The sequence below is a fragment of the Porites lutea genome, chromosome 2, assembly GCF_958299795.1.
Source record: "Porites lutea chromosome 2, jaPorLute2.1, whole genome shotgun sequence".
Taxonomy (NCBI): Eukaryota; Metazoa; Cnidaria; class Anthozoa; order Scleractinia; family Poritidae; genus Porites; species Porites lutea.
This window is the reverse complement of record NC_133202.1, coordinates 32,822,947-32,837,946: the sequence shown is the minus strand read 5'-3', so window position 1 is coordinate 32,837,946 and position 15,000 is coordinate 32,822,947. Positions and strand designations below refer to the sequence as shown.

Sequence of the window (15,000 nt, the reverse complement as noted above, 5' to 3'; positions counted from 1 at the left end):
TTAGATGAGTGACCGTGATTACTGAATATTTACAAAGCGAGACTGTTGTAGATTTTTTATATGTCACCTGCCTTTGTAACGTGTACGCGTGGATACTAATAAAGTATCAGTTGCATTTTGTCTTTCTTGTGGTTTTTACTCCGCTACTATAAGGCCTCTTGTCAACTCCTTTACCATGTCTCATGATTATTGTATTGTTGAAGTCTGCATTTCTTTTTTTTGTACAACTGTTCTTTGCAGCGCTTCACTAACGCTGCACAGCGCTGCATAAAAGCTGTTTATCGACCGTATGGCCTCGTGTGGCTATTTTTTTGCATCTTTACGGCAGCGCTCCTGCAGCTCTCAGTGTCGCTACCGCAGCGTTAACGCAGTCACAAAAATGCACTGCTGCAGCGAACGGAAAACAGCGTTCGTGCAACCTTTCTGCAGCGCTCGTTGCAGCGCTAATAAGTCGCTAAAGCAGCGCTGTTTGAACGTCTTCTGTATCGTACGGGATAGAGATCCAAATAGAGTGAGTTATAAAGAGAAACGGGGACCATCTCAAGGTGTCCACTTAACAGAGGTGTTTTTAATAGCTATTATGTAAAATTACATACCGTAAATCCTCTAATTAGCCCCCCCTCTCTATTAAGCCCCCCCTCCCCCTCCCCCAATCCTTATACTTCACAAAAAAATTAACAATTAACGTGGACTAATCAGTTATGGCTTATTCACGCTGAAAGTTCATATTGTTTTTGGTCTTTGGCCGCATGACCTCCAACTTCATATGCTTAACTTTCTCAACTTTGAGCTCTAGTTCTCTGTGGAGAACATTTTTGAAGAATAAGAATTTTGTTTTTGTTACTTTTAGGCTCCCACAAGTGAAATAAATACTTTTGACAGTGACTTTAATTGTACAACGCGTAAGTCTACTCTGTCTCATACCACAGTATTTTTGCTACAGGTGTTGCGTTTTGCATTTGCTAAATTAACTAGGCCCCCCCTCAAAAGTGCTTGAAAAAAATAAGCCCCCCAGGGGGCTTAATAGAGGATTTACGGTGCTCTAATAACAGTGGAACTAAGTGCAATGAAGATTGTAGCCTGTGAACAGGCTCTCTGTTTGGGGAAAACAATAGCAAGTTAGTTCCCCGCTCGACCAAAGGCCTGTTCACAGGCTATGAAGATTGTTATCTTTCCTGTGGTAATTAACTAAAGATACAGTTTGTTGGATGTTGTACCAATGGTACCTGAAGGGAAAGTTTTATTTAATGGTTAATTTTTACTGGGTATGTGCTGCTGGCCTCTCAGTATCCCTATCCCATTACTGTATACCGATAGTCTACTCTGTGGCCATATTATAGACCCCATTTCGGTCACTTTGGAAAAAAAGTGATTTTTGCAATCCCAGCTTGGTCACTTTCTGTTTATTTATCTACCTAATAAAGTCTTTTGACTTGGTCATCCTGAAATGAACTGACACTTGTTAAACTTAATGTTTTAGTTTTGTTTTACAGTTAATTGTAAGATCAGGACAAGCATTGTGAAATAAATGAGAATTGTCAGTTAAAATTCTTGAGTCATTTTTCTTTAAATATTGTAATCACCTTGCACCCTTTACAGTGGAACTCTGATATTTAAGAAGTTTCAAGGAACGAAATGCAATGAAGATTGTTACTGTTTTAGCAGTGTCTTTGTTATATCAGGGTTTCAGGTAAGGGTTGTGATAAATGAGGGGGAAAGGGATCGAACTGATGGTCTTTCAACCTGTCCTAGTTGAGTTGAATGAACTTCTGCAGCATTAGTCCACTTTAAAGAAAGGTTGAAAGCTAGTGTTAAGTGAAAATTGCAAGAAGCGATAAAGGGGTAGATGCCAGGGAAGAAAAGAGAGAAGGGTAGTACGTATGTACTGGCCTGGCACGCTCACTTTACAATATAAAATTTGCTCTATATTTGTCCATACAAATATGTTATTTGACAAAGTTTGAACACATTTGTTTGCAGTTTGGCTCATTTATCTGCATTTGTCACAAAGCAAATGTTAAATTTGTCCTACGTTTACACAGCATTTGTTCACATTTGTCTTAGACAGCAAATGCATCATTATCCTATTTGTCTTAAAGACAAATATCTAATTGGTGCTTTGCACAAATGTGAACGAATATGACAAATTTTATATTTAGACCACATTTGTCCCACATTTATCTCATTTCAAATCTGTTTTTTCATCCAGTGTTGAAACCAAGACCCTATCCAGGGTCGGGGAGCTTGGTAAGACCTGAAAACAGGTACTTGACGGTTTAATACCACGGGCTACCAGAAATATGAAATACATTTAAAAAAAATAATAAATGTATACATAAACGACAAACATAAAACAAAACAAGTAAAAGCTCGTAGCCAACCAATTGTTTTATAAATGCTAATGAATGAAAAACTAAAAAGGTTGCTATTGTAAATGCTCCAGCCATTATGCATGCACGATTCTTGATTTTGTAGCTTGTCAACGGAAACAGCAATAAATGAAATAGGATACTCTATTGATAAAATAATCTCCTGCCTTTCAATTTTAGTCAGGCTAGCATGGGAATGCGTGACAAGCGCCACATATGATATGATATCAATTTTCATTAATGCGTTCTGCTGAAAGGGTTTCCTTTCCTAAATAAGTTCCATCGTGTATTGTAAACAGTCATAACAGAAAATAGGGATATTTCGTCGATCGGCTAAACTGATAAATCGCTTAAATCACGACACATTTTTATGTGTCTATGTTTTTGGGTATTGCCTTTGTTGGTTTGAAAAGGTAGTTTGTTTACAAGAAGTGGGGATTTTGCACAGAGCTGGGATGAAAATATGCATTTTTGAACCCTATCCCGCCTACGGCAAAGTGGGTGTAAAACAAAAAATAGTTAGTACATATCAGTTTCTTTTGAAGGACCAAAATTGTGTGCTTTACTACATTTAAGGACCAATTTAATCCTAGGAAGTGAGAAAATATCGTTGAAAGTGAAAAAATTTGAAGTGGTGAACTCGACAATATGCGCTATTTTTACTCTTTGTCACTGCAAAAATTTGGCCGCTGGGCGCTGAAGTGATTTTCCCCCCGAAAAATTTTATTTTGAAATATTTTCAAAGACTAGTGCGGTTTCAATTACTTTTGGACCAAGATAAATTCATGTGCAAAGGAAACTGATTTTCCGACCCGAAACGCAGTGGACCGGTCAGTTAAAATATATAAGCTTCTGCCAAGTGTAACAGTATAAGGCCCTTTTCAAACTTCGTGCTACTGCCGTGCCGAACTCAGTTGATCGAATTAAATTCGACTTTAGCACGGCAGTGGCGCGACGTTTGAAACCAAGTCTTGCTACTGCCGTGTAGCACGGCAAAACTTGCCGTGCTACACGGCAGTATAGCTCGACTTGGTTTCAAAAGTCGTGCTACCGTCGTGCCGAACTCAATATTATTTATTCATAAATTACAAATGCATTAGAATACATTTAAAAGTTTGCTGAACCGTTTCTTTATTGCTGTGTTTTGTTCTCGGCAACAGCTGTTGTATTTAACTGAATTAAATTCGACGACTGAAACCAAGTCGTACTAGTGTCGTGCTGCAGTCGAGATAGAGTCGAGCCACCATAGCACGGCAGTAGCACGACGTTTGAAAAAGGCCTAAATCTCCATAATTAGTAGAAGTACTGACCATTTTGACACTGGAATAAGTCCGTTGGTGAATGGAATCAGTTGAACAAATACAGGTGATTTAACTTACTTCTCTTCCAACATCTTTAATCGCTCCACCAGATCTTTCATATTCGTACCATTAGTGTCCATTTGTTGAACGGCCCTCTGTTCGTCCATGACCTTGTTTTCAGCCCGACTTGTTTTCACAATGCCTGTTAGTACCAAGATTATCGCGAAGGCTAAAGAAGCACGATTCAAAGGCATGGTCTTGAACGGCTTTTCATAGGATGTTTTCGTTTCATCCCCCATTTTCCGAGACTATAACGAGGTATCTCACCTGTGTGCAGACCTAGTAAATTTGAAATTGGACAGATTATGCAATTCATATTACATATTTAACACACAAAAGAAAACAAACAAACAAACAAGTAAGTAGCACTGGGAATGCTTTTACCTGTTAATTTTACCACCTATTTTACGAGGTCACAATAGAAATTGCCGAAAACATGATATTTTTGCTTGTTTTTATCGCTCAATGTAAAATCTTGAAAATATATTGCGCTGGATTTTTGAAGATGTTACCACCAAATAGACCTCTTCCGTCAAAAGTGGCCATTGTAAAAACTAAGAGTACTACCGTTGCTTTTTTTTTTTTGTCTCTGAGAATCTCTAACCTAGACCTGCAGAATTACGTAATCACTCGGATTGATCTCTTTGGTTAAGGTAACGGCTTTTGTAAGGTGCAAATCCACTTGTAAACAGGCGCTAACACTTTATTTGGACGAAACAAACCGATCCGTACAACCAAGGATATACATACGTCGGACAAGACCAAGCAATCCGTACAAACAAGGGTATATATACGTTGTCAAGCGTTAAAACGTCGTTACTTCGTGTGAATCGCTCCAACTGATATCTCGAGTAACTCCGCACGACAACAAAAAAAACTCATCACGTGATCTAAAAGGGTAGGAAACAAGAAAACAGAGAACCAAGCCGCAACAGCTTTTATCTGTCTCAGATATCTTCGGGAAAATATGAAACATACAAATTTCACAGGAATCTTGGTTTTGTAAATGTAAGTATTTAATCTGACCGAGCAATTCGTTAAAACTTGATTTTATGGCTTTAGACTCACTGAAAGATTCGTAACTTGCTGAACAACGCCTAGCTTAGGATTTGAAATGTTGTCACGAAAATTCAAATCTCGTGAAGCTAAACTAGACCTGGAAATTTTTTCTTATGGAACGGCTTACCTGCTTTTCTGTTACTAAAAGCAGATATTAAAACTCACGACCTCCCTTTTAACGCTTTGAAATAGACGACTGGGAGGCTTCCCTCGCAATATATCTACACTTACAATCAACACCAATTGCAAGTAAGGCCTTGAATTTGAACCACTGCGTCAAACAGCTTCATCCAAAAGGAATTTTTTTTAGAAATATTATTGACAGCCGGCTATCCGGAACGCTTACGCGATAATAACTGCATTTCAATTATAAACAACTGGCTGTCAGTTAACCCATTCCCAGTAAAGGCAGGGTCCTTTGATTTTTCGTTGCTGGTTCCCTGCTCCAAGAGGCTTTTCACTGGAGCCTTCTTGGATGAGCCTTTACAAGGACGTTCGAATCTCTCGAAGTAGTACTATACATTGAGATCACTGCGAGATCAGAGAATCGCTGTTTAGGCATTGTTGACCTAGAGCAGATTTTGATTCATTTCATTAGTGAAAACGATCGCTCAGCTTCTCAGCTTGTGGTCGGTTGGGTGCAGGCAATGACCAGAAGGCGACAGATGCCGTTGGAAAAGCATCTTCGTTGCAAACACCAAGTGGAAGCTTCCTGTCTGTTGACCGCCAGAGTGTTTTCGATCTATGTACCTCATTTCCACTAAGGGATTTGAGAAATTGAATATCTTTCTCCCAGAACAGCATGCCTTCTACTTCATCATCCAGCTGCAGTGCCTTTTTCACTATAATCGACTGCACGAGACAAAGCAGATGGCGGGCGTGGCGATCTTCGTCAGAAAATCGATCGTGCATTTGGATGATTAAAGAGTCAAGAAGAGGAATAACTACAGTCTTCTTGTAATGATCGATTGGACTGGAACTTATATTATAGCTTATAATACTATTTTGGGTATGAAAAAGGGGTAGACATGGGCAGCCAGACAAGTTTGAAAACTTCCCAAAGTGGGGCTTGCAACCCCCTCTACCCTTCACCTGGATCCACCTCTGATCATTGAGAATGTATTGAACCAAGAGAGGCGAGAATATGAAAATTAAGCGGGTCAATTCTGACATAAAATGAATTTAAGGGTTTAAGATGACATTTTATAGAATTATTCGTCGTGCAAAAAGGCATCAGAATCTAAAATTTTCGCGGAAAAAAATCTCGTAAGGTTGAGCCAGATGAAAAATCTTCTTTGTCTAAATTGCTTACCTGTTTTTCTTTTCAGACTTTTTTCTTCTTAGTTTCAGATCTGACTCGAAAAGTCTTCTCTTTTTAACGCCTGAACTGAGACAGGGCTTCTTATCGCAACTGGCAGCTTAACTTAAATGAAAACCACTTTAAGCTGTTTTCGTCATTAATGGAGCATAAACTAAGTAAACGTACGTTAGAAAGAAAGAATAATTACGATCTTTTAAGTCTTGTGCTAATACAGCTTTATTTATTAAAGGTTAATTTGTTGATAATGGTTAGGTAACGTATCGGCCATTGATTTAACAATGAACATTTGAGCATGAGTCACGTTTCCACAGGCGGTTATATTGAACTTATACGCAGAGAAGTTCTATGGAGATTTTTTCAACGACTTCCGTTCATTTCTCCAAGACTGTCTCTTTCTTTTGAAGTTTTTTTTCTCCCCCTAATGCTCTCAGAGGTTTTTCATGACAAACTCCGGGACGAAGGGAGAAACGCTGAGTTCAAAGAAATTGATATCGCAAAGTGACATTAAGCAAGAGAGAAAAAACAAGCCTGATTTCCTTGCGAGATTTACAAACCAATGCACTGCCCGGAAAACTCTTGCTATGGATAAGGGAGGTCACTGATACATAGTAGAAGATTAACAGGCCATTATTCATAAATAACAAAACAAAGGAGTCATAGCATGACTTTTCAAAACATGGAAAAATTAAAAAAAAAAAAAATTATATATATATATATATATAGGCCTAATTTTTATGCTTAGTGACGATTACGGAATAGTAACTCTCATTTACGTTTGTAATTGTCAAACCTACATAAACAATTACAGAACTTATCGAACGAAGGCATTCAAATTAATTTAGTTTGCTTAGTTTTTTGGCTGCAATTTTCTTTCTTTTTTTTTTAATTTCAAAATTCCATGAAAGCTCTACCCTATTTTGATTGGGATTCTTTTAAGGTCCTCCCCCAAATAGCAGCAAATAGTGTTTTAAAAAGATAATAATAAGCAAAATAAACACATTTGATCAACTAAGGATGGCGGATGTCAAAATAAAGAAAATTAGGGGATGAAATAACACTATGTTCAAATTCATACTCTACAAAGATCGTAACCTTTTTCTTCTGCAAAGCTGATTTCAATTCATTAAGTAACGGGATCACTCAAGGGGTTCAACGTGGGAGGATAGTGGCAAAATATTGACTTGAACGCGGTGCGGAGATGTTAATTTTCTTAACAATTATTATTTTCAATCTCGGTGAATCTTGGCGTAACGCCAAGATTCCCCGAGATTGAAAATAATAATTGTTTTTAGTATATTATGTACACACGAGTTGATCTAAACGGAATCAGAAAGAAACCCATTAACAAGAATTAGCCTAATTAACGGTTCAATTCGTGCGAGAAAACATGTGCATGTAGCGGTAAATAATGCATGCGCAGAAATTAGACTAGCCTGCGAGCAAGTTCTCCATTTGGGGAAGTCGCGAGAATTCCCAAGAGAGCCGCACGCGAAAGGAGATGCGAGGGCGAGGGGTGGGGAACAGTTTCCCCACTTTTCATTTTGGGCAAACTTGCGAACAGTCCAAAATGGCAAACACAACGAACGCGGTCTTTTTAGTATCGTAATATGTTTTCCTGGCGACCCCTTCTCAGGCTACTGGACCTACTAATTTGCATCGAGAAAAGCAAAAAGTCAATAGGTTTATATTAGCAAAACAACAACTTTGCACGAGCATCACGTTTTTTTGTACATTTTCGATTATTTCTTAACCGTCGTTGCAAGAGACTGCGATATGAACGTTTCTAACTTCACGCTCCCACTTTATGGAGTCACGGATACACACACTGAACACAAACATTTTCTTTTTCTTTTCCTTAACTTAGATACGGTCAGTTTCGGATTCAACCTAACAAAATTTCCGCAACATTTGACAAAATAAATGAAACAATTTAAACCAGTGCGAATTCATTTTTTAATTTTAAAGTGACGTTTTCAGTTTTGTTGTCATCAAGAAATTTTGCTACTACGTATACGGCTACGTGACGTCACGACTTCTCCTCTCTTGGGAGAAGGCAAGAGTTATTGTCCGCATCGGATATTTTCATAGTGTACCAGAAGTCCAAAAACTTTCTAACTCTAAAATTCCCTTTGGCAATAATGAAGGTGTTTTCTAAATCAATATCGTGGTTGTAGGACCAAGAATGATTGGCAATCCTGGAACCTTTCGCTTCTGTTTTTACATTATTTACGTGTTTTTTTCCTTGTGGGGAATGATCTGCCTATTTCCCCAATATGGCTCCATGAACAGCAATTATTCCTCAAGCGCACTAAGCCAACGAGGCGGCAATAAGTTGGTTATAACCAACTCGTATTTGTCTGAAATGTCATTTGTCTGTTCGCCCCACCTCCCAATGGGCGGCCCTTTGGGGGGAGGGGTGAAGGGAGTAGGGCGAAGAGACGGATGACATTTCAGACCAACTTATATTGGATCTACTCTACAGCTAAACAAACGCGGATAGTGTGAACAAGAAGAACCGAAATCACTGTGAATTTGGATCGTTAGTGCAGTTACAAACTAGATATACTGAGTTTCCCCAGGTCGCCGTACAGAAAACTTAAAATAACTAATTAAAAAAGAAACGGTGGAAAATTTCCGGTGCTTCCATGTTACCTTTATTTCAATGTGTTACTTGCATTAACTGTGCTACATTTGCATTTGTCTACCGATTGAAGCAAATGGAAAGGAGCTGCATTATATGCCTCCATTATCTGAACTACTTCCTCAAATAAACAGCGTTTTTTTTTCCAGTACTTGTTTTGAAATGAAATGAAGGCCAATCTTAGATTTCTCTCATTTGGTGCACACAGCGCAAGTCAACCCTCGACCTGAAACATATGGACCGCACGGCAAATTTCCTCCACATGTGCATTTTTCGCTGAGTGCGAAGAAAGAATCTTTCAAAAACATACTTATTACAATCGACCTTGAGAAATCTGAACACCTCCATTTTTGTTCTTTATCAATTCCTCGTTCTCGTCGCTGAAGCTACCACGATGGCAAGTTGAATTACTATTGTAATTCGCTCGCTGGCTTCCAATTACATAGCTATGCTATTTGTTTAGGTAACAGCATGATTTGTAGTGATATTTGGCATAAAGACCACAAGTGATACTTCGAAATTGTTATACGTAATTTCACGAGCCTTTAGGCGAGTGAAATTTGAGACAATTTTGAAATATCACAAGTGGTATTTATGCCAAATATCACGTACAAATCATGCTATTATTTGTTTATACTACTACCCACAAAAGGATTGTAATTTTCACATGTAGGTATTTCAAATTAAGCTGAAATACCACTAGTTTAAGCCAATCAAATTGCAGAAATTTCTCATGTAGTAGTATAACAGGGGATATATACATCCAAACCCAAGTCCTGTCCTAAGGCGCAATTCTCGCGGGGAAAATAAACCAACTCGCAAGCCGAAACTGTCGTGCTGGTCTCTCAATGCCAGGAGTGTGGCTAATAAGGGACAAGAACTGATCAGTGGGCTGACCTACAAAACATGTGACCTAGTAGCCATAACTGAAACATGGCTTGATCAGTTAATTGAGAGCACCGAAATATCTACTCGCTCCTTTCAGGTCCATCGACGCGATCGCACAAGGCACGGAGGTGGAATTCTGCTCGCTTGTAATATTGAGCTAGGTTGTGTAAGACGTTTGGATTTTGAGACGGACTGCGAAGTATTTTGATGCGAAATCATTATCCCTTCACAAGGATCAAAATTTCTGGTCGGTGTCCTTTATAGACCGCCATCATCTATAGTTATACCCACTTCTACTGTAATCATTACAGCTGTATGTGATACTTAAAATTCAGCACCAACCTCTCTATTTTGAGCCTAATGAAACTTCTTGACAACCTTGAGAATTAATTACATGACATTAGAGGTGATATATAATATCTTGATTTTCAAAGGTAACTTGAGTGATTACCTAAAATAATAGTCTAATTTAATAAAGCATGCAAAATAGATATCATTGAGAGTCTAAATTCCTGCAAGCTACTGATCCAGCTCTGTATCATGGAAAATATCCCCCTTGACCCCGGTCTACCCCGGTCTGGCTGGGTTTCTTATGCAAGGGCAGCCTCAGATGTCTTCAGCTTTGGGTATACATGTATAATGGCTAGGAAAATTGCCAAAATAAGCGGGTCAAAATTATTATTGTACCTACCTGTATGAGCATGTATAAAAGACTGACCAACATTTGATATACTGCTGGGGGACCTAAAGAATGTGGTTACTATGTAACGCTGATTGTAAAAATCCCTTCATGAGACCACATGGGAAAGACTCGCATATTACTTTTCCTTAAAAACAATGTTCAAGTATTTCAGCTGATCATTATTTGTATTACTTGCAAGTTGCAGTTGTGCCTAGACGCAAACAATTTAAAACGAACTGATTATGTGTCAACATGGCATCTGAACTACTTTTTTCAAATCATCACAGTTTACTTTTTTAAATCATTTGTTGTTGATGTAGAAAGGACAGTCCTTAGATCCTTCACTTGGTGCACACAGCGCAAGTCAACTCTCGACCTTGAACATATGGACCACACGGTAATGTGCCACAATGTCCCTCCACCGGGTACAACAATGCACCATTCAGGTTCGCTTGGCTGCCAGGGATATACTCAGCATCTTTGTCAACGCAGATGAAATCTTTTTGACTCTGGTGATTATAATGTTCAGTCATCAGGTACCCATGATACTCCTCGGTCCATTCACTGGGACAGTCGTTCCGTGCTGGCATCATCAGCATCGAACCACGTGACTCGACAAAGCAGACGGCACAAGGTGCGTCGTGGTCATGGACATTTTCCTCAAAAGGGTTAAACAGTGACACTTCGTACTCAGCGCCGAACACATATGCTGTACCCTGATTGCCTGGTTTGTATTTGTCGTACTTTGGAGTGTTTGGAAGGCAAAGATAGTTTGCTCCGCCTCCACGGTGAGTATAATGCCCTCCACCTATTCTACCTAATAGGAAGTGAGAGGTAAATTAAATTTGACGTTTGAGAGATCATTTCTGGCTAAGTAATTAAAGGCTTCAAACAAGCTTTGCAGACGCTGTTCAAGTAGCGAAAAAAGCACTATTCAGGCTTAGTTTTTATCGTTTGTCTCACGATTGTCACTTTTTGGTATTGATGGCGACGTTTCGACCGCACACTGCAGGTCTTCATCAGGCGATAGTGGCGATTTACTGAGTTGAACTATTTGTACCACCGTGGTTGTTAGAGATTGGTGTATCACAAACCTCGCTCATGGTTGGTGGGTTTCGATCCCACCATGACATTAAGACCATTAACATTGCGCGAGTGGATGCTATTCAGAGGCACCCAACGAGAATATAGTTCAAAACCACTTAAACATAGCATTGTTTAACGCAATTTAGTTGTTAAACGGTAGATATAGGCATATTTTTATCCCCTAATAATTTTTCATCTGTTCGGATTTTCCAGCTGAAAGTCTAGAGATCCGAAAATTATAGGGATCAAAACTTACCTTTTCGAAAATTTCAGCCAGAAAAAAGGCTCCCGAAAATTCTAGGCGACCTTTTAAGGATAAAAATCCGTTTAAAATGGGCAATTATACCATTTTTTAGATTTTCGAAAATCCTAGGAGAGGCAGGCAAGCAAGAAATTTTACGACAAATGTTCCGAAAATTCTAGATCTCAAATAGTCTTCCGAACAGATATTTTCCAAAAATTGACGTTGGGTGCCCCTGGCTATTAAAGAGAAATTGAAGACAGCCAGTAATCCATATCCTCTCTCAAGCCTTGCCATCACTTCTTTAAGGATGGCCCAATGGACATACAGATAAAGCGTGGTGTTCGTCTTATAGAGAGTAAAAAAGGAGTATGTGAAGGTAGTGACCAACTCTATGGGTTCGTTTTACCGAGGTGTCAATTTTATGGAGGTGTCCATTAAGAGAGAGTCGACTGTAATTCTTACCTGATCCAAGTTGACGCATATCACAGCTATTTCTTTTATGTCATATAATTTTAGTCAAATGAAAGAAAGTAAGTTATTCTTAAAATGATCTCTTCTCTATGACATACAATGTGACGCAATTTATTAAATGAATAAATAAATACCCAACCTTACCACTGTACGCCGTCGTAGCATTTCCAGAGCAGTTGGTCCTTCCCCAGCGAACGTATTTCACCCCAGACAGTCCCTTTCCCTTCTCTCCTTGTGGTCCGGGGGGACCCTGGGGGCCAACACTTCCAGTTTTACCAACATCTCCTGGGGAACATGAAAAGGATGAATGGATCATATTCTACTCATTACATTACATATGAATCCACATGTACAGGACTTCTTGGAAAGTACGCGAGTACGCTATTATGTTTACGCCGTGAGCTGTCATCTTGTTTGGCAAATCGACTATGGCATTTTTTACAGACCAATCATGGTGCGCGTACTCAAATCCTGGTACACAGCTGGGGGCTCAGAAAAAGAATTTCGGTGCTGTTTGGCAAACGGACTTAATCGGCAGAGTTTAGTTTCGTCAGCGGTGTAGGCTAGTGAGCGGAGCGAACGAGTGAGATTTCTAATAAAATAAAATAACACATCTCCGGCGAACATTTAAACAGAGGATCTAACAAAGCTCAGGATGCGAGGTTAGATATTCAGGTGCGTGGTTTCTGGGAGCGACATCGATCAGCGTTCATCGATGTGAGGGCCTGTCACCCTAATACTGTATCGTATAGGGACCTAGAGTCACAACAAATTTATTGTATCCATGAGAACGAGAAAAAGCGTCTCTACTCAAAGAGAGTCCTGGACATCGAGAATGGAACATTTACACCTCAGAGGCACCCAACGACAATTTTCGGAAAAATATCTGTTCGGAAGACGATTTGAGATCTAGAATTTTCGGAACATTTGTTGTAAAATTTCTTGCTTGCCTGCCTCTCCTAGGATTTTCGAACATCTAAAAAATGGTAAAATTGCCCATTTTCAACGGATTTTTACCCTAAAAAGGTCACCTAAAATTTTCGGGAGCCTTTTTTCTGGCTGAAATTTTCGAACAGGTAAGTTTTGATCCCTATAATTTTCGGATCACTAGACTTTCAGCTAGGAAATCCGAACAGATGAAAAATTTATAGGGGATAAAAATATGCCCATATCCAACGTTTAAAAACTAAAACACGTTTAACAATGCTATGTTTAAGTGGTTTTGAACTATATTCTCGTTGGGTGCCCCTGACACCTTTGTCTTCACCACAACTGGCGGAATGGGAAAGAAGTGCTTGATGTATCATAGCCGCTTAGCACAGCTGATTGCCATAAAAAAATGCGAGCAGTATGCCGAAACCATCTCATGGATCAGAACCAGAACCTCATTCGCACTCTTGAGATCTGCGTTGGTTTTGTCTTAGAGGCTCAGGACAAGAACAGTACCATGTGACATTAAGAATGTTGATATTGACGTCGAAGATGTTGAAGGAGCTATTCAATCGGACTATTGATGTGTTTCCTTACTTTTAAATGGCAAATATTCGTCATTAACACGTTGTGAACGCTATTTAGTTTTCCTCTTTTTTAGTGTTTTTTTAGTGATTATCTTAGTAAGAATGCAATTGACCTTAAAAATAGTTTCTTCTTTCTTTATTCGAAATGAATTGTTTTAATTGAAACGAAATGTTCTTAATTTGAATAATTTTTGATTAATGAAATGAATTTTTCTTTTGTAATCAAAACTAAGTGTTTTTTTTAACGAAAGGAATTGTAAATAGTGTTTTGACGAAATAGTGTTTTTAGAGTGAATTAATTGTAAATAGGATTAATTTTAATAGTTAGTACGTTATCAATAAAATATTTTCGATTATCATTACCATAAAAAAACAACAACAACAACAAAAAACAAAAAAACAAAAACAAAACAAAACAAAACGATTGCTTAAAAACTGTAGAAACTACTTTCCAATTTTATTGTTTACTAGACGTTCATGATTCACGTTCATGCCATCCCTTTATTTTAATCTTCCAAAGTGCTAAAATGATAAACTTAGCCGCTACACGTTGATCGTTAAACGACGTTCCTTCGACTTTCGAGAACTATTAATAAAGGTTATTAAGAGAGTAAGGGTGTGCGGTAATACACTAGGAGTCAAAATAATCTGAACTTGTTTATCTACTACAATTGCAGGGGACAAATGAATGAATTCAGAGAAGGGCGGAAGGTCTAGTTAAGGCAGGTTTCCGTAAGCGAACTGAATGGTGGTAAGATCTTTGGCCGGCACTGTATTTTCCCACAAACTATTGTAAGCTCTATTTGTTATGTGCATAGTTCTACCTTTGTTACATTCCGTGCCACATCAGATATTAAATAATTTTTCCCATTACATTTACATAAAGTGATCTTCATATAACAGGTATTTTTGTGTCAGTTGCGCAGAGAAAACCTCATGCTCAACAACTTATGTTTGGCCAATAATTTATGGTGCACATAATTATACCTCTCGTATCATATGCCCGGTTAATCTGCTCTAGGCAGCACAGATCATACCTTTTGGTCCCGGGGGTCCTCGAAGTCCCCGGGGACCCACTCTTCCATCTCTACCGTCCCTACCTGAAGAAACATAAAAATATGCTAGAACTTTTATATTTCAAAGCTAAGGAAAAACTTGAAACAAAAACGAGCAATTTGTTTTTCAATATTTCTGCAAATCGAGTTGCAAAGCTATGTTGCGCAATTACCACCCACGTTCAAACCTGTCTCGCAACAAATCAGGCTGATTCGTGGGTGGTAATCTCTTGTCCTAAGATGCTCCTAAGAAGACCTGATGGTAGATTTAATTCTGGTTTTAAGACAAAGTGGCTTCTGACACTT

General features: G+C 38.7%; 2 protein-coding genes across 2 annotated transcripts in view; both read right to left on the bottom strand.

The window, feature by feature from the left end:
- LOC140928380 (uncharacterized) overlaps window positions 1-6,122 on the bottom strand; it is a 39,445-nt gene extending 33,323 nt beyond the window's left edge. The window contains exons 1-2 of the mRNA XM_073378119.1: window positions 6,102-6,122; window positions 3,749-4,009 (exon numbers count right to left, since the gene is read on the bottom strand). Coding sequence (XP_073234220.1) covers window positions 3,749-3,969 — 221 coding nt within the window. The 5' untranslated portion in view covers window positions 3,970-4,009; window positions 6,102-6,122. The remainder of the gene's footprint in view (window positions 1-3,748; window positions 4,010-6,101) is intronic.
- Window positions 6,123-10,642: 4,520 nt separating this feature from the next.
- The window catches only part of LOC140928369 (uncharacterized), a 26,957-nt gene continuing 22,599 nt past the window's right edge, over window positions 10,643-15,000 (bottom strand). The window contains exons 6-7 of the mRNA XM_073378110.1: window positions 12,267-12,407; window positions 10,643-11,138 (exon numbers count right to left, since the gene is read on the bottom strand). Coding sequence (XP_073234211.1) covers window positions 10,663-11,138; window positions 12,267-12,407 — 617 coding nt within the window. The 3' untranslated portion in view covers window positions 10,643-10,662. The remainder of the gene's footprint in view (window positions 11,139-12,266; window positions 12,408-15,000) is intronic.